The sequence below is a fragment of the Eptesicus fuscus genome, chromosome 22 (genome assembly GCF_027574615.1).
Source record: "Eptesicus fuscus isolate TK198812 chromosome 22, DD_ASM_mEF_20220401, whole genome shotgun sequence".
NCBI lineage: Eukaryota > Metazoa > Chordata > Mammalia > Chiroptera > Vespertilionidae > Eptesicus > Eptesicus fuscus.
This window is the reverse complement of record NC_072494.1, coordinates 43,934,700-43,961,947: the sequence shown is the minus strand read 5'-3', so window position 1 is coordinate 43,961,947 and position 27,248 is coordinate 43,934,700. Positions and strand designations below refer to the sequence as shown.

Here is a 27,248-nt window from a genome sequence, read left to right as displayed (position 1 = left end):
CCAGTTGAGTGATTTTGCTTCTTTGTATTTCAAATCTTTGACTTGATTCTTGCATTCCTCTAGTTTGCTGTTTTGTGTCTGTATAATATTTTTTATTTCAGTCAGTGTATGTTTAATTTCTAGTTGGTCCTTTTCCATATTCTCGAGGGTCTCTCTCATATCCTTGAGGGTCTTGCTAAATTTATCGGCCTTTTTTAGGAAATTCTTGAAAAACGTTATAACCGTGGTTTTGAACTCTATCTCCAGTCATTTGTTTTCCTCCATTTCTTTCGTTTGTGATCTGTTTTTTTGTCTCTGCATTTTCGCTGCTTCCCTGAGTTGGTAGGGTAGCTTTGTGTGCTAGGTGTCCTATATGGGCCAGTGGCTCAGCCTCCCCAGTTACCTGAGGTGGACACTCTTGGTGCACCCCTTTGTGGACTGTGTGTACAGCCTTGTTGTAGTTAAGTCTTCATTGTTGTTAGTATCAATGGGAGGAGTTGACATCCAGGCCAATTGGCTGTGAGGATCAGCTGTGTCTACGCTGGGAGACAGCCTTATTCAACTAGACTTGCAAAATTGCAAAAGCCTCTGTGCTCAGCTTAGATGGGGCGGAGTTTCAGGGTGGAGCCTACAGCCTTGGCTTCCCGTCAGCCCTGTCCTATGAGGTTCCTGAGTCTCAGTGTCCCTCAGTGTCCCTCGGTACTCGCGGCAAACACCTCTGAGAGAAAAGCACCCTGGAGTTTCGCCCACTGCCAGACAGTCTAGTCTCTCCCTCAATGAATCTGGATTCCCAGATTCTCGCCCGGAACTGGGTTTCAGTGCAGTCGGAGCTGGCGTTCAGCGCAGTCCGGAGCTTTTGTCTCCTTCCCACCAGGGCAATTCAGCGGCACAGTCAACAGTCCGTCCTCTGCGCGCATTCACGTGCGCGCCTCCAGAGCTCTGCCTTTCGCCACTCCCCTGAGTTTCCGCCTTATAGCCCAGATTCCCCGAGTATGAGCCTGGGTCCCCAGGGTCTCGCCCGGAACTGGGGTTCAGTGCAGTCAGAACTGGGGTTCAGTGCAGTTGGAACTGGGGTTCAGCGCAGTCCGGAGCTTTTATCTACTTCCCGCTAGAGAACGCCAGCCAGGCACTCAGCTGCCCCGTCCTCTCCGGCTCCGTCCTCTCCGCTCGCGCGCGCCCGTGTCTCCGTACCTCAGGCTTTTACAGCTCCTCTGATTTTCCTTGTGGTTTTCTCTTTCCTTCTAGTTGTAGAATTTTCAGTCAGTCAGCTTTCCTGTGGTTCTGGATGATGTCCGTTTTGTTTTTTAGTTGTATTTTTGAAATTGTTGTGCGAGGCTGCAGTTTAGGTGTTTATGCTGCCATCTTGGTTTCTCTCCAATTCCTGCTTTTGCTAGGAAAAGGGAGTTATTGAAAACAGTAGTTAATATCCAAGTCATCCCTCTATCTAGCCAGTGATGGTGAACCTATGACACACGTGTCAGCACCGACACGCGTAGCCATTTCTGGTGACATGCATGCCGAGGATGAAACATTTGCTGCTCCTGAGGATGAAACATTTGCGAAATAATGTTTTTTCCTCAAAGTGACACACTACCCGAGTAATGCTCAGTTTTTTGGCGACGTTTGACACACCAAGCTCAAAAGGTTGCCCATCACTGATCTAGCCTATCTAATAAAAGAGCAATATGCAAATTAACCATTACTCTGCCACACCCACAAGCCATGCCCACCAGCCAATCAGGAGCGAGTATGCAAATTAACCCAACCAAGATGGCTGCCGCCACAGAGCGAACAGGAGGATTGGGTTTCCCTGGCAATGGAGGAAGCCAAGCTTTCCGCACACACTGGCCAGCCCAAGCTTCCACTCAAGGCCACAAAGTTTCAATAATAGAAGATAAATAAATCCCAACAAAAATGGTGATAGCCACAGAGCTGGAGAGAGCAGGAGGCTTGAGTTGCCCCCGGCAATGGAGGATGCCAGGCTTTCCACACACCCTGGCCTGCTTTGGCCTCCACTCAAGGCTACAGAGTTTCAATTATAGAAGATAAATAAATCCCAACAGAAATGGCTGTGGCCACGGAACAAGCAGGAGGCTTGGCTCTGCTGAAGACTACAAAGTTTCAATTATAGAAGATAAATAAATCCCAGATACCAGGGCCTCCGCTTGGGTTGCCAGGGGGCGTGGCCGGCCTGCAAACCACCACAGACCCCTCGCCCAGGCCACCCCACACCCCAAGGGAACCCCACCCTGATCCGGGACACCCTTCAGGGCAAACCAGCTGGCCCCCACCCGTGCACCGGGCCTCTATCCTATCTGATAAAAGAGTAATATGCAAATTGACCGTCACTCCAACACAAGATGGCTGCCCCCATGTGGTCAAAGATGGCTGCCACAAGATGGCCAGCAGGGGAGGGCAGTTGGGAGGGACCAGGCCTGCAAAGGAGGGCAGTTGGGGGCGATCAAGCCTGCAGGGAAGGGCAATTAGGGGTGACCAGGCCGGCAGAGGAGGGAAGTTAGGGGCAATCAGGCTGGCAGGGGAGCAGTTAGGCATTAATCAGGCTGGCAGGGGAGTGGTTAGGGGGTGATCAGGATGGCAGGCAGAAGCGGTTAGGGGCAATCAGGAAGGCAAGCAGGTGAGCAGTTGGGGGCCAGCAGTCCTGGATTGTGAGAGGGATGTCCCAGATTGGAGAGGGTGCAGGCTGGGCTGAGGGACACACCCCCTCCTTGTGCACGAATTTTGTGCACTGGGCCTCTAATATATATATATATATATATATATATAAAAGCCCAAGTGACCGTCTGACGGTTGGACCATTCGACTGGTAGCTATGATGCGCACTGACCACCAGGGAGCAGACCCTCAACGCATAGGCATGGAAACATGGAACAGACTGATGAATCTCAGAGGGAAGGGAAAGATTGGAGGGTGGGAAGAGATTAACCGAAGATCTTATATGCATACTAAAGGCACAGTGCATGGATTCGTGCACCGGTGGGGACCCTCTGCCTGGCCTGCGCCCTCTTGCAATCTGGGACCCCTTGGGGGATGTTGGACTGCTGGTTTCGGCTCGATCCCCGCAGGCCAGGCCGAGGGACCCCACCAGTGCACGAATTTGTGCACCGGGACTCTAGTAGGTCATAATCAACCTTGGAATACCGACAGGGGTACATACCTTTTCCCCTTTAGAAGTCACACTCCTCTTGGCTTGCTCTTGCTCTTCCCATATCTGTGTGGTTGGGAACCAGAACCCTCAGCTGCCAGTCCACCTGGGGATTGTCAGAAGCTGGCAGGATTACATTTAATTGTGCTCGACATGTGTCCTTAATTTTTTAAACTCTCCTACTAAACTGTATGCTTTTTAAGAGCAAGAACTATGCATCTGTAGTCCATATGGACCTTATGAAAAGTGTGTACAGCTGTGGCCATTTTAGAGGGACAGAGGAGGCCGAGTGACATGGCCAGGCCCCTGCCCTGCTTTCATCTCTCGTGTATAGTGTTAATTTGGGAACAGAAGTTTTTTTGGGGGGAAATGTTTCTCTTCTTTAAAAAAAGTTTGAAAATGACTCTGTTGGATAGATAACTCTAGGCCAAATTCAACTAAAAATTGCCATTTTTTTATGATCCCACTGAACATTGGCGTTTTAGACACGCTGCCTGTGGCCTGTTCCCGAGTTAAGCGAATTGTTACATTTGACAAATTGTTCTCTGTTAATCTCAGGATCACCTGCTGCTACCAGCGACCACCCATAACAAGACCACCAGACCAAAGATGTCCATTGTATTGCCGGCAATAAACATCAACGGTAAGGTGACCTTTTGGTTTATGAATGAGATTGCTTTGTTTAACTGCGATTCTCTGAATTCATTAAAAGAAATGTAAAAGGTTCAGTTGGTTGGGTATACACTGAGTGGCCAGATTATTATGATCTCATAATGCATAATAACCTGGCCAATCAGTGTGTGTGTGTGTGTGTGTGAGTATGTGTGTATCTCCTATCTAATAAAAGAGTAATATGCAAATTAGCCACCACTCCCCTACACCCACAAGCCACGCCCACCAGCCAATCAGGAGCGAGCATGCAAATTAACCCAACCAAGATGGCTGCCACCACGGAGCAAACAGGAGGCTTGGGTTTCCCCAGCGATGGAGGAAGCCAAGCTTTCTACACACCCTGGCTGGCCAAGGCCTCCACTCAAGGCTACAAAGTTTCAGTTATAGAAGATAAATAAATCCCAACAAAAGTGGCTGTGGCCACGGAACAAGCAGGAGGCTTGGCTCTGCTGAAGACTACAAAGTTTCAATTATAGAAGATAAATAAATCCCAGATACCAGGGCCTCCGTTTGGGTTGCCAGGGGGTGTGGGTGGCCTGCAAACCACCACAGGTCCCTCGCCCAGGGCGCCCCACACCCCAAGGGAACCCCCACCCTGATCCGGGACACCCTTCAGGGCAAAACAGCTGGCCCCCACCCGTGCACCAGGCCTCTATCCTATCTAATAAAAGAGTAATATGCAAATTGACCACTCCAACACACAAGATGGCTGCCCCCATGTGGTCAAAGATGGCTGCCCCCATGTGGAGACAAGATGGCCTCCACAAGATGGCCAGCAGGGGAGGGCAGTAGGGGGTGATCAAGCCTGCAAGGGAGGGCAGTTGGGGGTGATCAAGCCTGCAAGGGAGGGCAGTTGGGGGTGATCAAGCCTGCAGGGGAGGGCAGTTAGGGGTGACCAGGCCGGCAGAGGGAAGTTGGGGGTGACCAGGCTTGCAGGGAAGGGCAGTTGGGGGGGACAAGGCCTGCAGGGGAGGGCAGTTAGGGGTGCCCAGGCCTGCAGGGGAGGGTAGTTATGGGCAAACAGGCTGGCAGGGGAGCAGTTAGGCATCAATCAGGCTGGTAGGGGGGTGGTTAGGGGGTGATCAGGCTGGCAGGCAGAAGCGGTTAGGGGCAATCAGGAAGGCAGGCAGGCGAGCAGTTGGGGGCCAGCAGTCCTGGATTGTGAGAGGGATGTCCCAGATTGGAGAGGGTGCAGGCTGGGCTGAGGAACACATCCCCTGCCCCCCCCCCCCCCCCCCCCGTGCACGAAATTCGTGCACGGGCCTCTAGTCTATATATATTAGAGGATTAGAGGCCCGGTGCTTGAATTCATGCATGGGTGGGGTCTTGCCAGCCTGGCCAAGGGGAGGGGACATGGACAGTTGGCCAGCCTGCTTGCTGGTCGAACTCCTGGTCGAGGGGACAATTTGCATATTAGCCTTTTATTATATAGGATATACACTGAGTGGCCAAATATGTGTTCAGAGATCATAATAATCTGGCCTCTCAGTGTATATCCATGCCTTAATTTTGAAACATTTCCCACTATTTTCACAAAATACTATTTTTAAAATTTTATACTCCTTTTAAAAATGAAAAGATTTGAAGTTACTTTTTAAATTACTGTGTTTTAAAAAGAAAGATTCATTCTCTCCTATTTGTCAACTTGGAGAAGTCAGCGTCTTGACTGCTGTAAGCTTGTTGCCGGGCTTCTCTGGTGTGCGTGCCGAGTAAGAGACCGTGAGTGGGGCTTGCAAGTGGGGTTGGGGCCTCAGAGCAGTGCCCCGCGTTCTGGGAATGGTGGCATGACTGCGCACCAAACCTTGGAAGCCTGTGTGCAGTTAGCCTGTGACACTGATGAATTTGGTGTTGATAGCATTATATTGCATTTTGTTCTCTAGGGCTGGGTATTAAACAAAACGTGTTACCCTGAAACACTTTAGGACTATCCAAGATGTTAAGGCAGAGTGTACTTGCTTATTGTACTCGAGAAGGAAAAATAAGACAGACATCTCTACTCCAAAACAAAAGTCCCATAGGAATATAAAAAGCCCTAGAGAAATCGTGTGAAGGAGAGATTACTTCACGCTGGATTCCTCATGGAGGAGGACTGCCTTCCTCCCGGTGCCAGGGGTGTTGTGAGGGAGAGAGTGCGTCGCTGACCCCTGCTTCTCTGACACGTTGTGCTGGGCTCCAAGGACAGCGGGTGGACAGCACTGCCGGAGGCCTGGGCTCGGTGGCCAGGGCAGGAGGCCCCTGGGCTGAGGAGGGCGAGAATGAGAGCCCTGGGCTGACCAGGCCTCTCTTCTTGATGGTCCTGGTTAAACCATCAAATACAACTACACAACACATCAGGGGTTCTCGATAAAGTGCAATGAAATTTAGTCTCGGGTCATGTCTTAGACGTCCACTGTACATGTAAGACTAGAGAGGGCTGTGAGTTTCCAGTGAGCTGCATACAGACAGCTCACTAGACATGTGAGGGCCACCTTGATAGATGTAAAATAAGGAATCACACCATCTGCTCGCTCTTGCACAGACATGGAGAACGACCTCGGGGGCCCGTCTTCCTTCAGCAAAGGCGCAGCTCTGAGCGTCTCCTCTGTTCACGGCGTGTCGCTCCCCAGAGCGCAGGGAAGAGGTGCCCTCTCTCACCCAGAGGTGCCCGGCTCCCCGTGCGGCCAGGCTGTGCTCAGGAAGGCTGGCGTCCTCACCGCCACCGGGCAGCGCGTGGGCCCCGTGCTTCTGGCTGGGCCCTGTGCGAGCGAGGCCCGCGCCAGCACGCTTCCTGCGGCTGTGCGCCCGGAAAGCCCGATGCTGGGTGTCTGGCCAGGGGACTCGTTTTCAAAATGAGCCTTTTGTGGGTTTGAAAGGATAACAGTTGGAGGATCATTTCCTTTTAACCTGGGTTGGATTGCTGTGTAAATGTTTTTGTGTTTTAGGATGTAGTAAATGATTAGGAACATCAGGATTCACATTCAGGAATTACTAGGTTAGAAAAATCTCTGACAATGTATATCAGATTGCTTAAAACCCAAATACCGTATCTTCCGGCGTATAAGACCCCCGACTTTTGAGATTTCCCTGGCTTAAAAAGTCGTCTTATCCGCTGGAAAATACGGTACTGGTTGCGTGCACACCCCATGTCCCTCTCACTCTAGCCGAGGCTGCTTCTCACCTTAGAGCCTGACTTTCTTCCACTGAGGTCCCCTGAGCCATGGAGGGAGGGCAGCGTTCTGCCCACTGCAGCCTCCGGTTAGCCCCCGCCCCCACGGCCCCTCATGCCTTCCGTGTGGCCTACCCTGGGCCTTCCTGGTTGCTGTGCTCTGCCCGCCCTGCTCACCCCATGGCCTGGGCAGCTCTGCGCCACATGGAGGACTCGCCTTTCACGCTGCATCAGCGGCCTCCCTCCCCAGGGCCTTCGCCATCTCCACTCAGACTGCTCCTTCTCTTTCCCTGTCACCCCTCCAGCTACTCCTGACCTCGTGACCTCTGTCCTCTGACCCTTCCACCTTGTCTGTGTCCATCGCACCCTCAGTGGCCTTCATGCCCGCCTCCTTACCAGCTAGACTCCATGTCCCTCCTGCCCCCCACCCGCCGGCTCCTTTTCTCCAGGTCCCGCCTGTCTGTAAAGATCTCACCGTAGCGGAACCAGCCGTCCTTTCCGCGGCCGGAACTGCTGGGGTCATTCTGGTCTGTGACCACGAATCCCAGGAGCACCCAGTCCTGCCCGTGAATCCCCTCCTTCTCCCCTCACGCCCCCCGCCCTGTCCACACCGCAGCCCCTGGCCAGCTTCCTGTCTGCAGAGGAGGCATGAGGACCCCTGCCTCAGAGCTGCTGTGCGAGTTCAGTGGGTGACAAAGCGTCGGGCAGGGCCAGCTGTCTCCAGGTTAAAGGCTGTTGTCATCACCGCCATCCTCTGAGGAGACTCTTCCTGTGGGCCCAGCGTCCTGGCCCCTGTGGGACCGTCAGCAGTCGCTCAGCTCTGTGGGGGGCACTGGCGCTGGCCTTTCTCCTCCGCACAGCACAGCGGAGCCTCAGGAGCCGCTTGCATCGCCCCCTCTGCTGCCTCCTGCCCAGCCCGCTCCGCTCTGCGCTTACCCTGCATTCCCCCGAAAGGCTCTTGCACAGGGGTCGCTGCTGGCTAATTTCTTGCCGAAGCCAGAGGTCATGTCTGTGTGCCCTTCACCTGACCCCTCAACAGGCTGACACGGTCGATGATTTCTTCTTCTTTCCGGTCCTCCAGTTTTCATTTTTGAAAATGTCAAATCGATAGACCAGTGGGAAGACGAGAAGAGGGAATATCTGCAGGCCCTCCGCCTGGGCCTCACCCTGGTGAACATTTCTCCACATTTGCTTCGTCTTTACCTGCTCATCTCTCAACACTCATGTGCGTTTTAACCATTTGAGAGTAAATTACAGACATTCTGACACGACCCCCTGATCACATGAACATGTGTCTCCTAGAAAAGGGACATTCTCCTCCGTACGCACAGCAACGTGGCCGCCCTTGAAAGAGCGGCCTTGACCCAGCTCAGCTTCCTGTGCGGTCGTCATCCCGTTTCACATCTGCCCTCAGACGCGCACGGCTTTGGGGCGGGTTCAGGATCCAGGCAGGTCCTGCGTTGCCTCCGCTGTCACGCCCCTGACGGCCCCGGTCCTGGTGACAGACCTGTGCTTGAGAACCCGGCGAGGTGCCGGCTCGTGCAGGGAAGCCCCAGGCTGCTCTGGGTGACAGTGGAGGAGTTCTGACAAACGGGAGCAGTTGCGATGCCACCACCCGCATCGTGGCGTGACCGTTGCCTTGCTGCACAGATGTCCTTGTGCCCTCCAGGCGTGTGTGATGTCTTCTCTCCAAGGCACGTGGCTCCGGGATGCCACGCTGATGTCTGTCAGCCCTGTGTCTCCGCGTCACAGGTGAGACATCGAAGCTCAGAGTGACCGGTGCCATTTACACAACACATGTAGCCGGAGCCAGGGCTACCACACGTGTGAAATAGTTCCCATCAATTATGTCGTTAAAGACAGATGTGCGGATATTGCAGCGCGTAAGGCGGGTCTTGTGCGCCGGGTCCTCGGCATCCGGGGCTTGGCTCCGACGGGCAGTGTTGTGGACGGATAGGAGGAGGGTAAACCTCACTCGGTCATTACTTTGTGTCACTTGAATACTTTGCTGTTTTAATTCTTTATGTGATTAAAATAGTTGGCAAGCTCAGGTCTGTCTCGTCTTTGCGAATGTGAATTCATGGACCGTGTGCTGGGCTGCCTTTCTCTCACCGCATTGCTGGGGTTGGAAATTCACAGTAAAGAGCGAACTGAAATGGTTGATGTCCTTTCCGGCAATTGCTCTTAAAGGAGAACCCATGTAAAAGCTGACTGCAGACCCTCCGAGACCCAGAGGCAGGCCTCTGCTTATTAGGCATATGAACTTGACGTTTTAGCATGGAAATTATGTCATTTACCATCTGGAGAGGACAGGTTATAGGCCCAGAGAGTTTGGGCAGCACCGATGACAGCGCAGTCTGCGGGAGCACTGGGCACAGGTGACTACAGTATCTTTTCTGCCATTTTTGAGTTAAAAGTTCCACGTGACTTGGAAAGAAAAGCAAGTTGTGGGTGTGCTCCCCTCTGACACAGGAGCCTGTGGAGTTTGGAGAGGGTGGTGGAGGGTGTGAAGTCAGGTTTTATTGAGCAGCTGGTGTGTGTGGGACCCTGGAGAGGCTATTTGGGGAGAGGGACTTACAATTAGCAAAGTAAATTGGATTCCCAGGTCAGTGTCTGGCTTTGAGTGGAAAGATGTCTACAGAGAGGTAGCTGGAGAGAGTAGGACATGGTTGTGAAGCTAATGCCATGAGGAAACGCCAGTCACACCACTGCTCTCCGGGCTAGTTTTGTCATAGACGGTTCTTCCTTCGGCGTTCTCTGTACTATTTCATTCCTTTGTGTCACAGAGGATTGAGAACAGGTTAGTGAGCTGCAAGGAGGTCTGTCTTTGTCTGATGGAATCTGAACTGCTCATTTCCTTTCCGTCTTGATCAATAATGCAGCACAACAGAGCCCGAGGAGGTGTTAAATGGCAGCTCCTGTGTGGAGCCCTCCATCAGGGAGGGAGCACCGACAGCAGCTGCCCTTCCCACGCGTGTACGTGCAGCAGGGTGGCCCCAGGAGTGAACACAGTGAGCTGTAGTGGGGTCCACCCTGTCGTTACTAAGGCGGGTGAACAAATGACTTCGAGGCCACACAGCAGTTACCTTTAATCTCCAAGTCACTTCCCTGTGAAGAAGCCGGAGGAGAACTTCCGAGCAACGGAGCGCCTGTTTGGTGGGAGCGGCTGGCCGGGCTGCGGCCGCAGAGAGCGGAGCGCCCCGCTGGGGACGGAGGCTTGTGCCTGACGTGTGCCTTTGCTCTTACAAGCCCCTTTCTCCTAAAGGCCTGCCGGTCCGCTGCTTCCTTGAACGTATTCACAACGCTGTGGCTTCATTGACGTGCATCCCATTTCAATGTGGAATTGCATCCACACCGAGTGAATGGAATCTTCTCCCGAAACCATGTGTTAGTTGGCCATTGCAGATGGGATAGTGGTGAGTTCAGACTCTCGGCCAAAAGCAGCAGAAGACTCCCACACTGACCTTCCCACTGGAAGGAGAAAGGCCAGTACACATGTGAGAAAAAAGTTTTCTCTCCAAGACGCCCGCTCTGTTAGCTGTGTAACTGCGCACACGGCGCAGCACCCACACCTGCTGACGGGGCACGCAGGCCTGAGTGGCGTCGGCAGTTTTCCGGGAGAAGAGAGTCGCTAAGGGGCAGAGTCTGACTGTGGTTGTCTGTAGAATTTGGGTGAAACTTGGCTTAGTCCTCAGATCCTGTGGCTCAGCCCCATGGAGGCTGAATTACCAAGGGGCCTGGGCCCTCAGTGATGGTTTAGTTCTACCCCAGAAAAGCCAACAACACGCTGCTTGGCTTTTAAAAGGGAGATCAGGTAGGTCCTGGTAGTTACAAACCCGACGCTTATGGTACAGGACCCAACATTGGGAGAACAGGCCTAGCCAGCTTTGCCCCGGGGACAGAGCACTGCCTGTGGATTGAAGGGCGCATACCTCAGTTGCAGGTTCGATCCCTGGCCCAGTCGGGCACATGCAGGAGATAGCCAATTTGTGTCTCTCTCATATATATCTATACTAGAGGCCTGGTGCACGAAATGCGTGCACGGGGGTGGGGGCGGGCGGGCGGTGTCCCTCAGCCTAGGCCTGGCTGGCAATCGGGGCCTATCAGGGCATTCCTTCCCCCGGCTGCCGGCAGCTGGCCCCGCCACTGCCACTGCCACTGCCTGCCGTCTGTGTGGCACTGCCCATCCCCTCCCGCCCCCACCACTGGTTGCCTCCCTCTGTGGGCGACAGGCGTGGGGTGCGATCACTTGTCTGGCCTGGGCCTCCCTCTTTGGGGCGATTGATCACGGAGGCCCCCATCGATCGCCCTGCTGAGGGTGGCCTGGACCTCCCTCTGCGGGGCGATCATGGGGTGATGGCGGGGCCCCCCAACGAATCGTATCACACCCGCCTTGGCTGGCCTGGCGCCAGTGTGTGTCATAGCGTGGTCATCTGGAAGGTCATCCAGATGGTCATTCTGCTGTTGGGTACTTCGGTCCATTTGCATATTACCCTTTTATTATTACAGATTTTTCTCTCTGTCTCCCTTCCTTCCATTCTCTCTAAAAGCCAATGAAAATATGCTCAGGTGAGGATTAACAACAAAGGAAATTAGAAGAATGTGATAGATGATAGAATCTTGGTAATGACATCAGTTGGTGTCCTGGGAGGTGAACGTGGATTGTAAAGGAAACCTGAGAGTGTCAGGAGGGGAGAGGAGAAGGTATTTGCGTAAGGATTGCGTTCAGCTACAAGTGACGGAAACCTGGCTCTTTATTGGTGTACGCGCCCTGGATTTGTTCCCCGCCTGTTGAGGCGTCTGCGCAGTGAACCAGCCCTGTGCCGCTTTGACGCAACGACTTAAGGGTGCCCGCCAGGACCCAGGCTGCTGCCCGGTGGCGGCCGTTCCCGGCTGGTGCCAAAGTGCCGCTGCAGCTCAAGCCTCGTATCTGTATTTTAGACAGAAAAGGGGGGAAGGCGTGGCGTTTGTCAGGAAAGTAACCTTTTTCAGAAATTTCTAGCAGACTTCTGCTTATGTCTCATTGGACGTAAACTGCTTATGCTCGTCTTCAAGGGAGGCTCAGGAATGTACCGTTTTACTTAACTGGGCACATTGCGATGTGCAAAAAGCACGGAGTCCTCTTAGGATGGAAATGATGGTGCAGGCGGGTGGATGAGCAGCTGCTGCTTGCCACACATCATGAGCCCTGAGCTGGGACCCAGCATGGGGTCTGGGCGGAGACCGGGGAGAGGAACAAGACCAGGCGTGCTGGGTGCAGCTGGGTGGCTTAGGTCATTAAATGAGCTCAGGGAGTGATTTTAACCTATTAAACAAAATCACACCGTGGCAGCTCTGTTAACAGACTGTTGATCTGGCGGAGGCCTGCAATAGAAGGAAGTTGGGAGGGAAGATGAGCCGGGAGGAAGACCAGAGCCTGGCAGCTGCAGGCGTGAGCTGGGAGACGTGGCAGCAGCGGGTGAGGTCATTGCAGGCGGGAATGGAGAGGAAGGGGCAGGGTCCAAGGACGTTTCCGAGGGAGAGTCTGTGGCTCGTGGCAGCTGGGCGGGGCAGCACGGTGCGCCCGGACTGGGGCTCACACCGCTCAGAGCGACGCTCGCAGGAGGGGTGGGCATGGCTCTAACGCTCTGACTTGCACATGCGGGCTGGCAGCTTGTCTTTAAACTGTGTGTTTCGGAAAGAAGATAAATGATGAGCTTGGTCTCTGATGACCGTGAACTCCCATGAACCCAGAGAGCTGCCGCCCACGCCCGCGCAGTGAGAGAGAGTTACACGGCGCACTTTCCCACGCGGTGCGGGAGCGCGGGCTGCGGAGGGGAAATGCCAGTGGGGTTCGTCATTGCTGTTCTTGGCATCTGTTCTTATGGGAGCCGTTTAAGGTCCTGCTGCAATAAGCTATTTCTCACGAAGATTTTAAGCCAAACAAACCTTATTTAACATTTGCGGATTAAGTTGCATTTGTGATAATGAATTTGAATGTTATGTCTCTCTAAAGTTTATCTCAGTATGGAATACGAGATTCTTCACATTTGTTATGAAGTAGAGACTTTTGGAGACATTCTGTGTTCACTGTCAGCCTTTTCCCTGTTTCGATTCAGTTGATTCATCGATGGGAAGGTAGCAAATTGTGCGTTTGAAATAAAAACCGGGAATCAGTCCAATAAATGCAAGCTGTACCTGTGCCTTCCCAGCAGTGTGTCGAAGGTCGCTTGCTCTCCACGTCGAGCAGCTCTGACTGACCACTGTCTGCCCTGACCACAGCCGTCCAGGGGCGGAGGTGCTGCGTCCACGCTGGTCCTGGTTTGCGTTTTACCTTGGGCTTGGGATGCTGGCATCTCCCAGGCGCCCGGCTCTTCCTCCATCTTTGGAGAAAGTCTCAGCTCCTTTGCCCATTTAAAACCGGGCCTGTTGTCGTATGATTGGGTTGTAGGAGTTCTTTAGATGCTGTGGATACAAGTTCCTATCAGGTTTATGATTTGCAGATATTTTCACTCTCTTTGGTTTGTCTTTTCTCTCTCCTGAGCAAGTCTTATTCTTACCTCAGGTGAAATTTCAGTTTCTGGAACTTCCTGCTAAATTTTCTCAATGCCTCAAGTTGTGAAGTAATCTGAAATTCTTTGAAAGTAGGGCTAGAGTCTAAGACATAACCAATTGAAGTATTAGTCACACTTTAAGAAATATTATAAAGGTAAACTTGCTTATGACAACATGATTGAATGTATACATCAGACACTTTAAATTCTTTTGGATAGGCCACTGTTAAGTCAGCTGACCCACTGCTCATTAAAACGTGCTGGCAGCTCAGTGGATTAGTTACAGAGCTGTAGCAAATCACCCCAATCTTCGTGGCTTAGCACAGCCTTTAGTGTCTGATAGTGTCAGTGGCTCAGAACCAGGTAGAGCCTCGCTGGGCCTCTGGCTCAAGGTCCCACATGAGGTGCTGGTTGTGCTCTGAGCTGGGCTGGGTCTCAGGTGCAGGCCCCGCCCGGAGGGCACGCCCAGGTCCACTCGGGGGTTGTCCGGGACCCGATGCCTAGGGAGCTGTTGGGCTGAGGCCTGCATTTTCCTGCTGGGAATGAGCAAACCAGAGTGTCTGAGAGGGAAGCCCGTGTCTTTGTCACCTCATCTCACAGTCGCTCTCCGTCACTTTAATCATAGTCTGCTCTTTAGAAGGAAACCATTCGATACAGCCACACTCAACAGGAAGGAACTCCGAGTGTGAGGCCAGGTGGAGGCCCCGGGGTGCTCTCAGCGCTGCCTGTCACACTCAGGGAACCCATGTCCCGTCACATGGCACCCAGAGTCGTGTTTTCAGAAAATGTGCCTGGTAGGCAGTTCTCTCCAACCTAAAATATATGTTCATGCGTGTGCATGCATATCTGAAAGCCTCATCACTGAATAGTCACTGTTCATTGACCAGTTTTATCAAGAGGTGGATTCAAGTTCTGAGACAATAGAAATGGGTATGTGCTACTTCACCTTTCCTTCATTAATTGTAATGGAAAACTTGGGGCAAAGTACACATGACTTTGATTTAAGCATGTTCAACATGCGAAGAATATTTCCTTCCTCTTAAGTCATACTATAAACTTGGGTACTAACTTAACAAAATCAGTAGTTCTCAGGGAACGTTCATGATGCCTTTGTTCAACAGGCTGGTTGGCTCCTCTCAGAGCTCCCGAGTCATGCCTGCGAGAGCGCCCATGTCCCAGCTCTGCCTCCACAGCCCACGGACGCGCCCAGCTGCCCCTTCCTCCTCCCCACCGTCCTTCCCTGCAGGGCCCGGCCCTCCTCCCCTGACTGCTCGTGCTGCTGGGCTTCGTCTTTCTGGAAACCTCTTCCCCGGCTCCTGCCTGGCTCCGTCCTGCACACCATTCTCTCACAAGCAGAGGCGGCCCTGGTTCTGCACCTGCACCGTCTCAGGCGCAGAGGCCACGGCCTCGCGGAGCTGAGAGCTGGGGGTGGAGGAAGATGAACCTGTTGGCAGCAGGACGACTCCCTTCAGACAGGCCGCCTGGGGCCCTCCCCGCCCTCGGGTGTGGTCCACAGTGACCTGGCCTGGAGGGAGGTGTTCTCTCTCTGTTTATTATTTTTATTGATTTTTTAAAGAGAGAGGAAGGGGGAGGGAGAGAGAGAGACCTATATGAGAGAAAGAGACATTAATCGTCTGCTTCCTTGTGCACCCCTCCACCTGACCCCCCCAGGGCTCACACCCATCCCGGGCATGTGCCCTGACCAGGAGTGGAACTCTGCACCAGACAACGTCCAGCTCACTGAGCCACACCCGCCAGGGCCGGCCTGTTCCTCTCTCCTAAGCAGGCCCCGCACACCACAGAGGGCAAGCACCTGCCCGGACCCCTGACCCTCAGCTGGCCCTGTTTGTGGAGGGCCGTCCAGCTCTCTGCTTACAGTTTGTCCGTCTTGTTGCCTTTGCCTCAGAGGCTTGTCCCGGAGAGATGCTTCCCTCGTGCCCACGATGGTGAAGGACGTGGGGTCCCCGTGGGCTCTGTGATCAGCTGTTTAGCCTGGGGGCTCCGTCTCAGCATCAAGGGAGACACGCCGACAGCCTTCCATCCCCCGTGGCTCAGGGAGCACCGTCAGGCTCCGTCCTCGCGCTGACTCTGTGTCTGTGGCGTGCCGGCAAGCACCTCCCCTGCTCCCGCACCTGGGCCATGGCGGCCTGGCCTGGGTGCTCCTGCCAAGGCCTGGGCGTCTCTTAGGCCATTTTTGTGGCTGTCATTCTGGTTTCTGTTCTTCATACACTGTTTCCCCAGCCAGCTGCGCCGAGGCCTCTCAGAGTGCAGAAGTGTCCCTGAGGCCAGGTCTGATGGGAGAGATGTGTCCAGTCCCCTGAACCAATGAGTTAGGCAGCCTCAACTCCGTAGATTTCATCATGAAATCCCTGGAATCCAGTGGGCGAGCTGCCTGCAGTGAGCGAGCTGCCTCCAGTGGGCGAGCTGCCTCCAGTGAGTGAGCTGCCTCCAGTGGGCGAGCTGCCTCTAGTGGGCGAGCTGCCTCCAGTGAGTGTGCTGCCTCCAGTGGGCGAGCTGCCTCCAGTGAGTGAGCTGCCTCCAGTGGGCGAGCTGCCTCTAGTGGGCGAGCTGCCTCCAGTGAGTGAGCTGCCTCCAGTGGGCGAGCTGCCTCCAGTGAGTGAGCTGCCTCCAGTGGGCGAGCTGCCTCCAGTGAGTGAGCTGCCTCCAGTGAGCGAGCTGCCTCCAGTGAGTGAGCTGCCTCCAGTGGGCGAGCTGCCTCTAGTGGGCGAGCTGCCTCCAGTGAGTGAGCTGCCTCCAGTGGGCGAGCTGCCTCCAGTGGGCGAGCTGCCTCCAGTGAGTGAGCTGCCTCCAGTGGGCGAGCTGCCTCCAGTGGGCGAGCTGCCTCCTGCCTTCATGCCTGACTCACGCTTCCCTTCTTGAGAACTGCCCACCTCTGCCAGGCCGAGGACCCTCAAGCATAGCTCAGAGCCTTTTGTCACCTGCCCACCCCCGCCACCCCTTTCGGGGCTGGGGAGGCACCCTTCTCTTGGTTCCCGCCACACTTAAAGGAGAGTGCTGCCCGTTCCCCAGCTGGCACAATCGGGCCGGTATTGCCATCTCGGGGCCCGGCACGTGCGGCTGCCGGCGAGCTGTCTGTGTAACTGGGTCGGCTGACCGCAGGCGCAGACTCCCTGCTCACTGACAGGGCGGGCTGCGCGGTGAGCAGCGAGTCCCCGCGTGGAAAATGGGTTAAAGTGAGCCTGGTGGCTCTGTCAAGGCCACACCGTGCCCATCAGTGCCTGTGGGACGTGGGGCTGCAGGCAGGGCGTCCTGTGGGGTATTCGCCTGGTGAGCGAATGGCGTAAGGAACGCGCCTCTGGCCCGAGGAGGGGCTGCGGCCAAGCCTTCTTGCTGTGACGTGTGGCTTTCTAAAACCCTGGGAAAGGCAGTGTCTTCAGCAACGGGGTGGCCTGCGTTCTAAGGTATAGGCCACCTTTCCCGCCCTCACTTGGTCCTCGTGTGGTGGCTCCACGGGGCGGGGTTCTCCCTGAGGAGCTGCCGTTCCGACGCTGGCGGGAGAGCCTGGCGGCCGCGCCGGGGCTGCTCAGGCTCCCGGGCCGCCCCGCCGTCCACGCTTCCCAGGCTCCTTGGCAGTCCCGCCGCCTTTCTTCTGTTCTCTGCTCTCTCTGCACATTGAACCGTGGACCTCAGAGGCTCTGGGTAACGTCGTCAAGACAAACACATCCACCCACACTGTTCCCGCAGCTTCCCCGGGTCCCGTTGCTGGCCCCCTACCGGTCTGTCACCGCGAGCCGTGCAGTGGCAGCCTCTCCCACACACACGGCCTGGCCCCTCACCCCCAAGGCCCGAGGTCATGGCGGGTCCGCGCTCTTCTCTGACTCCGCCCGGGGTGCCCCCCCTGCACACGGCTCCCTCCGTCCCCCCTTCTCCCCAGAGACCACCTTCCTGCAGCCCTCTTTCTGAGGCCCCTCCAGCCCCCTCCCCGCCTCCAGCTTCAGCTTCGTCCTTGGTCTGCGGCACCCCACGTGTCACCAGGCCATTATGTCCGCTTCCCCTGCCCACTGGGCTGGTCACGCTCCTCTCCAACCGGAGAGCCACCGGCGCGCAGCGAGGAGAGGAAGTGCCGGTGCAGGAGCGCCCGCGCTGGGACGGCGGCTTCTCCGGCCCGTCTCAGGCTCAGTGCCCAGCGGCGCCCAGGAGCTCCCCGCACGCAGAGGCCGGCGTCCGGGGGCCTTGCCACAGGGCCACGGCCTCGTTCACGTAGCTGCTCAGCGGCGTGCGCGCTGCCTCTGCCCAGCAGACGGAGGTCCTGCTGTCTGCGGGTGCCGCCCGGCAGGGCGTCGGGTCAGAGGCAGCTCCCGGGCCCTGCCCTGGGCCTGGGCCTGGGCCTGCCTGGCGGCCGTGGAGGGAGAGGCTCTTCCTCCGGGGAAGGTGCTGCACCAACAGCCTCCCGCCCATCAGGACGGCGGTCCGCTGGCTCTTGGTCTGAACGGGCAGCGCCAGCCGTCGCGTTGTCTTCTCCGTGGGCAGTGGCTTCTAGCATCCGAGTGAGTTCTCTGAGCAGCCTGTCCTGTGACGCCAGCAGACCAGTCCGGGCTTGGCTTTATGATAGAAGGCCGCGAGGCTTTCCGTGGAGCCCTTGAAGGCTCCTTTGTGGTCTGGAAGTCTGGTCTGCAGTTCCTGTGGGAAGCTGAGCCTTCTCAGCGTGATGGCAGATACTGCCGGGAGAGCGAGGACGGGAGAGGGAGAGAAGCATCGATGTGAGCGTGCAGCATGCGTCGGCTGCCTCCCGCACGCCCCCACCAGGGATTGAACCTGCAACCCCGGTGTGCACCCTGACCGGGAATCGAACCTCAACCTTGTGGTGCGTGGGCGACGCCCAACCAGCTGAGCGCCTTCCTGACGCTCCGAGAAGGTGTGATGCCCGCACGGACGGAACGCAGTGAAGGAGCCACTGTTGTCCAGAGGAGGGCGCTCTCTGGCCCCGCGTGGTCACGCCCAGGTTCTGCCGCCATCTGCTGGCAGAGGGTGGTTGGGGGTTTGGTAGGGAAGTACTTCTGAACGCTGGTCCCGCTTCCATGGGTCCTGGTGCCAGTGGCTTCCTGAGGAGAAGCAGGAGAGTTGGCCATCTCTAGGCTTGGGCCCGGCCAAAGCTCCAGGCTGGCGGTTTACCCCGCGTGCTGGGCCGCACCCCTGTGTGTGAGGTCACTACCGTCTTCCAATGGCGGAGCTCGCTGGCCTGACCCCGCTGCCCATGAGCATGGAGCAAGCCTGGTGGGTCTTACAGGGACATCGGTGACACCTCCGCCCGCCTCCCCATCAGGGCGGCTCCATCTCTAATTCCTCTGGCAGAGGCAGAGGTGCTGGTTGCTAGGAGCTCCCTGTGTCTCCAGAAGGATCCGTTGCCACGAGCAGCATGACTCACTTGCTCACATTCTTCCCGGCTGATGGGGAGGTTCCCGTTCTACACCCAAGAGATGCCAGCTGTTTCCTCAAGGAGCCAAACTCTCGGGGGAGCGGCAGTCGGGAGCGGCACGGTGTCTGTGGCGACAGGGAAGAGACCGCCTGGCTCCTCAGGGGAGGGTCTCGGAGGTGGGACTGGAAATGGCCGGATGTTCATGGGGTTCTTCCCTGGAGAGAAGTCCCTGGGCCCCGCAGAGCAGGAGGGAGAACAGCAGGGCCGTGCTGGCGGGCGGACCCGCCTCCTGTCCGTCCTGCGGCTCTGTCCCCCTTCCCTACCCTTTTGGGGTCTTGTTTTTCCATTTCCCCACACCCGCTGGGCTCGGGCACAGACCCGCCGCTGGTCACGGCCCATCGCGGCCTGGCACACAGAGCGCCGGCCTCTCGCGGGGCTCAGCTCCGGCCCTGTTGGTCCGACGCGTTTCTCTGCAAAGCACAGGGCAGCCGTGTCCCTTCCAGCGGAACTCGCCGTGAGCCTGCGCGTTAGCTCTGCTGTGGTCAGGGCCCTGGGGCGAGTGTGGTCATCTCAGCAGTGGTGTACAGGGTGGGCACCCCCGCCACCCGCACCCCATCTCGGGTGGGCTCCCCTGTGCCCTCGGGTCACACACCCTTCCTTCCAATTGCTTGAAGCTTCTGAGCGGCGCTCCTGTCTCACTCCTCTCCCGACTCGGGGTCGCCCTGCTCACTCGGAGGCCCGCCGTTCAGGAGAGGGGCCGCGTCAGCCTCTCCCTTCACCCGTTCTCTTCCTTCTGCTTCCGTTGTTCCCAAGCAGCCACTGTCCTTTCGTCCCGTCCACAGAACGGCCAGTCTCCCCTGGACCCGCCCGCCCGCCCGGCCGCCAGAGCCTGGAGCGTTGGCGCTTTCTCTGGTTGGTGGGGCGCCGACGCCTGGCCCGCCCTCCCGCCTGAGCCACCAGAGCTGCAGGCCCTCATCCTTGTCAGCGCTGTTCTGGCGCCTTCTGCTCCCACTGAGGCTCAGGCCAGAGGCGGCACTCGAAACGCCGTCCTGCCAGCCCGGGCGGTGTCAGTGTGGCCGGAGCCTTGGAGGAAGGGAGGGCTGCAAGGAGCTGGTCCGCGCCGCCTGTCCAGGGTGAGCTGGCACACAGGAGGCCTGAGCCCTGCCGCTGCCCCTGCAGCTGCACCTGAGGTGCTGGCGACCGGGGACTCGGACTGGCTGAGGGGGCTCCCGGGCTCAGCTCCAGGCGGACACGCCCTCTCTCCCCTGCGTCACCCGCTGGCTGCCTTGGCCCCGAGTGCTGCCTTCAGAAAGGAGCTGAGCCCGGAGCCCGTCTCCAGCAGCCACTGTCCCAGCCCAGCCTCCTCCTGGCCACCGGCCACGGCTGGGACTCCTGGGTTTGGAATCCGTTGCAGCTTTCATTTTCCTCAAAGCATCTGAGCCCTTGTCCCAGTTCTCCATCTTCTGATACTTAAGGCGCTGAAGAACTCTGGTCGCCCGTTCACACGGCGGCGGGCACACGCTCCAGTGACTTCTGTGGGCCTGGGCGGTGCCACCTGGCTCTGGGGCTGTCGTCTGGGTTCGAGGTCATCCCGGAAGCAGTAAAATTAGTGTGTGACACACTCTAATCCATGTGTTTTCCATCATCAGGTCACCTGTGTCCCAGTGCACGCACACACACACATGCACATACACATGCACATACATGCGCACACACAACTTTAGTTTTTCTAAAATGGTAGGGACACCCTAGTGGGTTTGGCGCAGTGTTGGCCCACGGACTGAAGGGTCCCGGGTTCAATGTCAGTCAAGGGCACGGACCTCCATTGCAGGCTCCATCCCTGGCCCTGGTCAGGGCGTGTGTGGGAGACAGCCAGTTGATGTGTCTTTTTCACATCGATGTCTCTCTCTGTGTGTGTGTCTTTCTCCCTCCCTTCCACTCTCTCTAAAAGTCAACGGGAAAATATCCTCGGGTGAGGATTACAAAAAGGTAATAATGACATAGAATGAAGTGGGAGGGGCCCTGGTTCTAAAGGGAGAGGACCGTGTGGCGCCTGGAAATTGAACCGTCACGTGTTCTGAATTAAGTGGCTACAAGCACATCGGCAGCTTGTCTCTCTCTCACCTCCTTTCTGGGGAGGAAACACGTTGCTGGGAAACTTGGCTCACTCACCGGCGTTTGGCGGCATTCTCTGCCGGAAGGAAAGGCTTGTTCGCCCCGAGCACAGCTGCCAGCAGAGCCCGGGGCAGGGAGCTTGCTCTGATGTAACAAGAAACTGAGACGTGGAATTCCTCAGCCGTGAGACTATGTTAACAATTGGAACAGATAACCAGCCCATAAAAGGGAGGAATGTCTTCCGTCAGCTTTAAACTGGAGCATCTGCTCAAGAGCAAGTTGATGGATGATGAGATTGATTTGTTTTTAACATTTGGGGGTGTGGGCCCCCTGAGATGATGGGGGCCTCTCACAGAACTGCACCTGCAGCTCGGAGCGTGGGCTCCCAAAGCCGCGCACGAGGCCCTCCCCGAGGACCCTGGCTCCAGGGGCCCACGCTGACGCCCAGAGGCAGACGCCGCTTCCTTCCTGCTGGAGTGGAGCGCTCGCAGCACGGGTCACAGGAAGGGAGGTGACGGAGGAGAAGTGCCTCTACTCTACGTTCCGTTCTTTGTCCCAGAGGCCACGTAATTCATGTCTGAGGCCCGCTGCCCCGTGTGCTCTCCCTGCAAGGCCTCGCAGGATGAGGCTGCCCACCCCCCAGCTCTGGATTCACAGATGGAAATGCAGACGAGGAGCCACGTGGCTGCCCCAGCCCGTGGCCAAGTTGACACAGCCCCTCAGGCGTCGCTGTGGCCGGCCAGCTGGGGGGGGAGGGGGACACTGGCTGTCTGTAACCCTCTCAGTGGCTTCTGCCGCGTGTCGCGCACTACAGGTTAGAGAGTGGTCCTCAGGGTTCGATGGGGAGGTGCGGGGGCCCCTCCCTAAAAGGAGGAGCTTTCGGCCCCTTGGGAAGTGAGGTGGCGGTGGCACCTGCCTGCTGCATCGGCCTCCCGATAAGGAGGCTCCCACACGTGCAGATGTGGCTGTGTGGCTTTCCGTTTCCTTCTGCAACGAGCCTGCCTTGTACCTAAAGTCCCTTTAGTCCCCATTGGACATGGGCTGCTTGTCCCCGGACCAGGCCGTTCCGTGCAGGCCCCCAGCCCAGTGTCGCTGCTCGCTCACCGGTGTTGCCGGGCCTCGGCGGGGGTGAGGGCTCGCGCCCCGCGCTCCTTTGTGTCTCACCGGGTCCACGCCGGGGCCGACTCACCTGTTGTTTTCCTCCACAGAGAACGTGATCAACGGGCAGGACTATGAGGTGATGATGCAGATCGACTGTCAGGTGATGGACACCAGGGTCCTCCACATCAAAAGCTCCTCGGTGCCGCCTCCGCTCCGAGCCCAGCAGCAGAACCAGACCGGCTCCCTCAGCTCCCCGCCCGCAGCCGCCGAGGCCGCCCGCGTGCTCAGCGCCCTCCCGGGCTCCCTGCAGTAGCGCCCGCAGCCCCGCAGCCCGGGAGCCGGGGAGCCGGGGAGCCTGGCTGCAGGGCGGGTGCTTCCGTCCGAGAGCTCCTGCTGACGGACTTGGGGACAGAAGAGGAGCTGCCCTCTCCCGGGAGAGCCGGATGCAGCCCCGGGCGCCTCTGGCCGCGTGGCCCTGTCCCCAGTGTTGCCTCAAGTACAGTCTCCGCACCCTGAGAGCTGCGCTGCCCTGTGTGTGTGTGTGTGTGTGTGTGTGTGTGTGTGTGTGTGTGCGCGCGCGCGCGCGCGGTGCCTTCGCAGTCAGCCCCGCGCCGCCCCCTGGGCCCAGTCCGCGGCCGCCAGCCTGCCCTGCGCGCCCACGGCCACGCGCGCCTCGTGCGTTCGGTGCACCCACTGGCGCGGCGTGTGGGCCCGGGAGAGGGGGGAGCCCCGGGGTTCGTCCGCACATCCCCGCGTCCACACCTCCCGCACGCAGGCCCAGCGGGCGCCGGAGGGACAGAGACCGGCCCAGGGGCGCTCAGACACCCACACCCGAGGGCGGAGCACGGCTCCAGGCCACGGAGCGTGGTGGCCGTGACGGTCTCCCCGCTGACCTGGCGCGGAGCCCGCCCGCCGGGGCGCTCTGCCCGTGGGGCCGAGAGCTTCGCTGCTTGAGAGGCCGCGGGCATTTCACTCCGAGCCCGGAGCGCACAGAGGGCTTGGGCCCTGCCCGCGTCCTAGGAGAGGACGGCCATGCTCCCTCCTCCAGAGAACAGACAGGCAGGGCGCCTCCTGCCGCCGCCCCCACACTCTCCCCTCCCTTCCCCACCATCAGTGCCCCCCTTAAGAGAGGGAGGGAAGATTCAGAGTCTGCGGGCACCCAGCAGCAGGGCTCTGCCTGCGGGAATTGGCGTTTTGAAGCTCCCCGCCCCCCGTGGGTGCCCGGGTTAGCCCTGCGCGGGGAGGGCTCTGCTGCTCCTAGAAGCTGGTGTGTGACATGCAGGGGTCCCCGTGCCCTTTCCCGGTGCTGACCCCTGGTCTGTGTGCACCCTCCGACCTGGCGTCCTGGCTGTGCCACAGGGTCGTTCCCCCCGGGTGCACCGACTTCTTGGGGTGCCGCACCAGGCCCTGCTCCTCGTCCTCTGTCATGTGAGTGAGCTGGACAAGAGCTGTGACCGTGTTGGTGTGGACACAGTATGGGCGGTCTTCGGGCTCCCTCCTCTCTGCACTGAGCCTCCCCCCTCCCCTCCCCCCCTCCCCGCAGCTCTGCCCATGCCCAGCTGTCCGTCCATGCCAGCCCTAGGTGCTTGGGCCCTGCTCCCCCACCCAGGACAGCATCACGTCCGCAGCGGGCAGCACCTCCTCGCGTGGGGGTCGGGGCGTCAGAACGAGGGGCCGGTGGGGCAGAGGGCTGCGCGCTGCCCCCAGTCGCCATGGCTGGGAGCCCTTCTCCCGGGCAGCCGGGAGTTCTGGGGGTGCGTCTGTATATAATGGTTTAATTTATTACGTTCTTAGTGGAGCTGGCGTGCTTGTGAGGAGCGGGGTTGTGCTCTGGGAGGAGGCAGGTCGGCTGGGCCCTCTGGGTGCCCGCGCCGCGGAGGGGGGCGGCCGGGCGGCCGCTGGAGACGCACCAGCCCCAGGTGCGCTGCCTGCGGAGTCGGGGTCACAGGTCAGTGAGGCAAGCTCGGCCTCCGGAGCCGAGGGGGGCCCTGCGGCTGCGGCTCGGTCTCCACGCCCGGGCGTCCGCCAAGCATCTGTCACTCGCCGCGCTGGTGGCTCAACCTGTCCGCTCATGGGGGGCTCGGGCGCACAGGCAAACAGCACCCTCTGGTCTTGGCCACGCGCACAGGCTCCCACCTGGAGCGGCGCGAGGAGGCAGGGAGGTGTGTGAAGGCAGCGAAGGGGTCCCGTCCCTCCGGGGTCAGAGCAGCGCTCCTCAGGAGCAGGCAGAGGACTGGGGTCCCGGTCCTGTTCAAAGAGATGCGGTCCGCCTGCGCTCCAGCGGCTCTGCCCGCCCAGCCTGGTGTGGGGGTGACAGCCGCGCACGCTCTGACCCGGCTCCCCCCAAGCTCCCGGGGAAAGCCAGGCAGGAGGACTGCAGGGCCCAGCTGGCCCTCACATTGAGTCTAACACAGGGAAGTGTGCGGCGGCCTCCGCCTCCCGGCTCCTGCAATAACACTGCCGGGCCAGGGGGACCCCGGCCCCGGACTGCCCCCTCCTACCCGGCAGCAGGTTCGGAGGGACTGGCTTTGAGGTGACCTTTCGTTCGGCTGTTTCACACGCATTAGCCTGCAGAGGAGTCCCTGAGGCCTCCAGGCGGAGACGCTTGTCCCCCTCGTGGGCCGGACACTTTTGTCAGTAATGAGTCCTTTTATCTTAAAACAAGAACCAGCCTAAGAGAAAGACCATGGGATGTGAGACATTTTCATTCCTGCCCCAGTACATGGGGTGGGCATTTCCGGCCCCTCCCCCAGCTGTGTGATTGTTTTTTAATTTGCTCGGAAGCAGAATACTGACTCGTGTGCTGCTGACTGACATCGTCAGGGACGCTCCCAGCAGGTTCGCTCTGGGTGAGACCAGGACTCCGGCAGCGGCGGCGTGCTGTCCGAGTCCTCGGGGGCGGCTGTCGGGAGTTAGGACGAGGCGAGTGAGAAGAGCCCCCGACAGGCCGCGGCCGGTGGGACCTGCCAGCCCCGCCAGGCGCTGGCCGCTCCGCGCGTGGTTGCTGTGAGCATTAGGGAGCCAGCACCTCGAGAGTCACAGTCGTTTGCCAAGGTCACAAGCTGCCCGTTTTGCACGTGTCCCTGAAGTTGGCGGCCATGAGCTCAACCAGGGGCTTGGCCTGTCCCGCTGTGAAATCCGACAGGCGCACCCGGGACGTTTGGCTGGCAGGAGCCCCGGCTGGCAGGTGGGTCACCAGCACGGGAGACGCCCGGCACCTCGGGGGGTTCCTGCTCGCATCACGCCGCCCGGGGCGCCAGGCGAGGAGGGGAGGCCTGAGGAGGATGGGCCCTGCGGTCGGTGCGGTCAGAAGTGGGTGAGGGCGAGCGGCGTGCGGCTCCCTTGCAGCGTGTTGGTTTGCGGCACGAGAAGGAGACGGTGACACCGCCTGCGTGACTCGGGCATCCTACAGGGCAACACTCACCTGTGTCTGAAACGCAAATAAAGTTTTTAAACTTGCTTGTTTTGTTGTGTAAAAAGCAGAAAGATCAAATGAGTCTTCCATGTGAAGTGACCAGTAACGAGGCGAGAGCCTAAGCCGCTGACCGGGGAGATGGAGCGGCTGAATCCTCCCCAGCGGGTGACGTAAGAGTTTCCTTCCTTGTGTCCAGATATTTGAACAATCCTTGCAAGGAAAATAAATGATCTAAAAACTCATACTTGATCCTCCCGTGGAGCTGGGGGATTCAGCCCCACCCAGGCCTCTGCCCCTGGTGCTGCCGCCCCGAGTTCACTCACGGCTGTCCTTCGTCCCCCGGACCCGCTTCCAGGCCGGTGTGGGCCCGGCACGCTCTTCACCGCCTGGCCCGCCGCCTCAGTTCGTGGTCGTCCGTGAGCCAGACACGTGAACACACAGTTACCGTACAAGTTCCGATGCTTGAGTGACGGAGACACCAGGCTTCCTCGGGGCCAAGTACACGCTCCCGAAGGCGTGAGACGGTAGGAAGCCAGACCCCAGGCAGCTCCTCTGCAGACACAGGGTGGGCTGAGCGGAGAGCACGGGGCAGCCACGGCCTGGTCCCTGGGCAGGAGGACAAACCCGCTTCCCAGCCCCACGGCTTCAGGCAGTGCTTGTGTGAGCTGTGCTGGGGCCGGAGTACTGGGAGTGGGCTTCAGGGCTGTGACCGGAGAAGGAAAAGCTGTGAAACCGGAAATCCATCAACTGAGGAGCAGCAAAGCAACAAGTGAACAGGGGACTAGATAACTACCCTGTCGGTCCCAGCCCCCAGCCCTGACCAGGTCCTACCCCCCCAACCCCCCAGCCCTGACCAGGTCCTCCTCCCCCCAACCCCCCAGCCCTGACCAGGTCCTCCTCCCCCCAACCCCCCAGCCCTGACCAGGTCCTCCTCCCCCAACCCCCCAGCCCTGACCAGGTCCTCCCACCCCCCAGTCCCCCAGCCCTGACCAGGTCCCACCCAACCCCCAGCCCTGACCAGGTCCTACCCCCCCAGCCCCCCAGCCCTGACCAGGTCCTACCCACCCCCCAGTCCCCCAGCCCTGACCAGGTCCTACCCCCCTAACCCAACCCCCCAGCCCTGACCAGGTCCCACCAACCCCCCAACCCCCCAGCCCTGACCAGGTCCTACCCACCCCCCAGCCCCCCAGCCCTGACCAGGTCCTACCCCCCCAACCCCCCAGCCCTGACCAGGTCCTCCTCCCCCCCAGCCCTGACCAGGTCCCACCCACCCCCCAACCCCCCAGCCCTGACCAGGTCCTACCCCCCCAACCCCCCAGCCCTGACCAGGTCCTACCCACCCCTGAACCAGCCCCCAGGTCCTACCCCCACCCACTCTTTGTGCACCAGGTCCCACAGCAGTGCCCACGGGACTTCCCGCTGAATGGGAATGTGGTTGTAGCAAATTTGGGGATCTCAGAGGACAACCACAAGTGGCATTGGTCCACCATCCGTGGTGCCGTGAGCAGGAGGCTCTCTGGCTCGCACCCTGTAATTATCTGACGGCGCCTCCATTGTTGGCACGGGGCCACGTCCCGTGTTTGTGGTGCGTCCACTCTTTGTGCAGCTGGTGAGATCTCCCACGTGCCCACAGCGCGCCCTTCGCCCGCTCGTCTCTGCAATGAGGCCACTGAGGAAGCTCTGGGGCGCCGCCCAGCACTGACCTGCGTGGCGCCTTAGAGGTTGCACAGCCTCATGACACGGGTCCC

At 58.5% G+C, this 27,248-nt stretch overlaps 1 protein-coding gene across 3 annotated transcripts in view; it reads left to right on the top strand.

Annotated features, from left to right (window-relative positions):
* ATF6 (activating transcription factor 6) overlaps nt 1-25,544 on the top strand; it is a 157,689-nt gene extending 132,145 nt beyond the window's left edge. For all 3 annotated transcript variants that reach the window (XM_054712282.1, XM_054712281.1, XM_008153159.3), the window contains exons 16-17: nt 3,701-3,785; nt 22,193-25,544. In XM_054712282.1, coding sequence (XP_054568257.1) covers nt 3,701-3,785; nt 22,193-22,398 — 291 coding nt within the window. In that variant the 3' untranslated portion in view covers nt 22,399-25,544. The remainder of the gene's footprint in view (nt 1-3,700; nt 3,786-22,192) is intronic.
* The last annotated feature ends 1,704 nt before the right edge of the window (nt 25,545-27,248 follow it).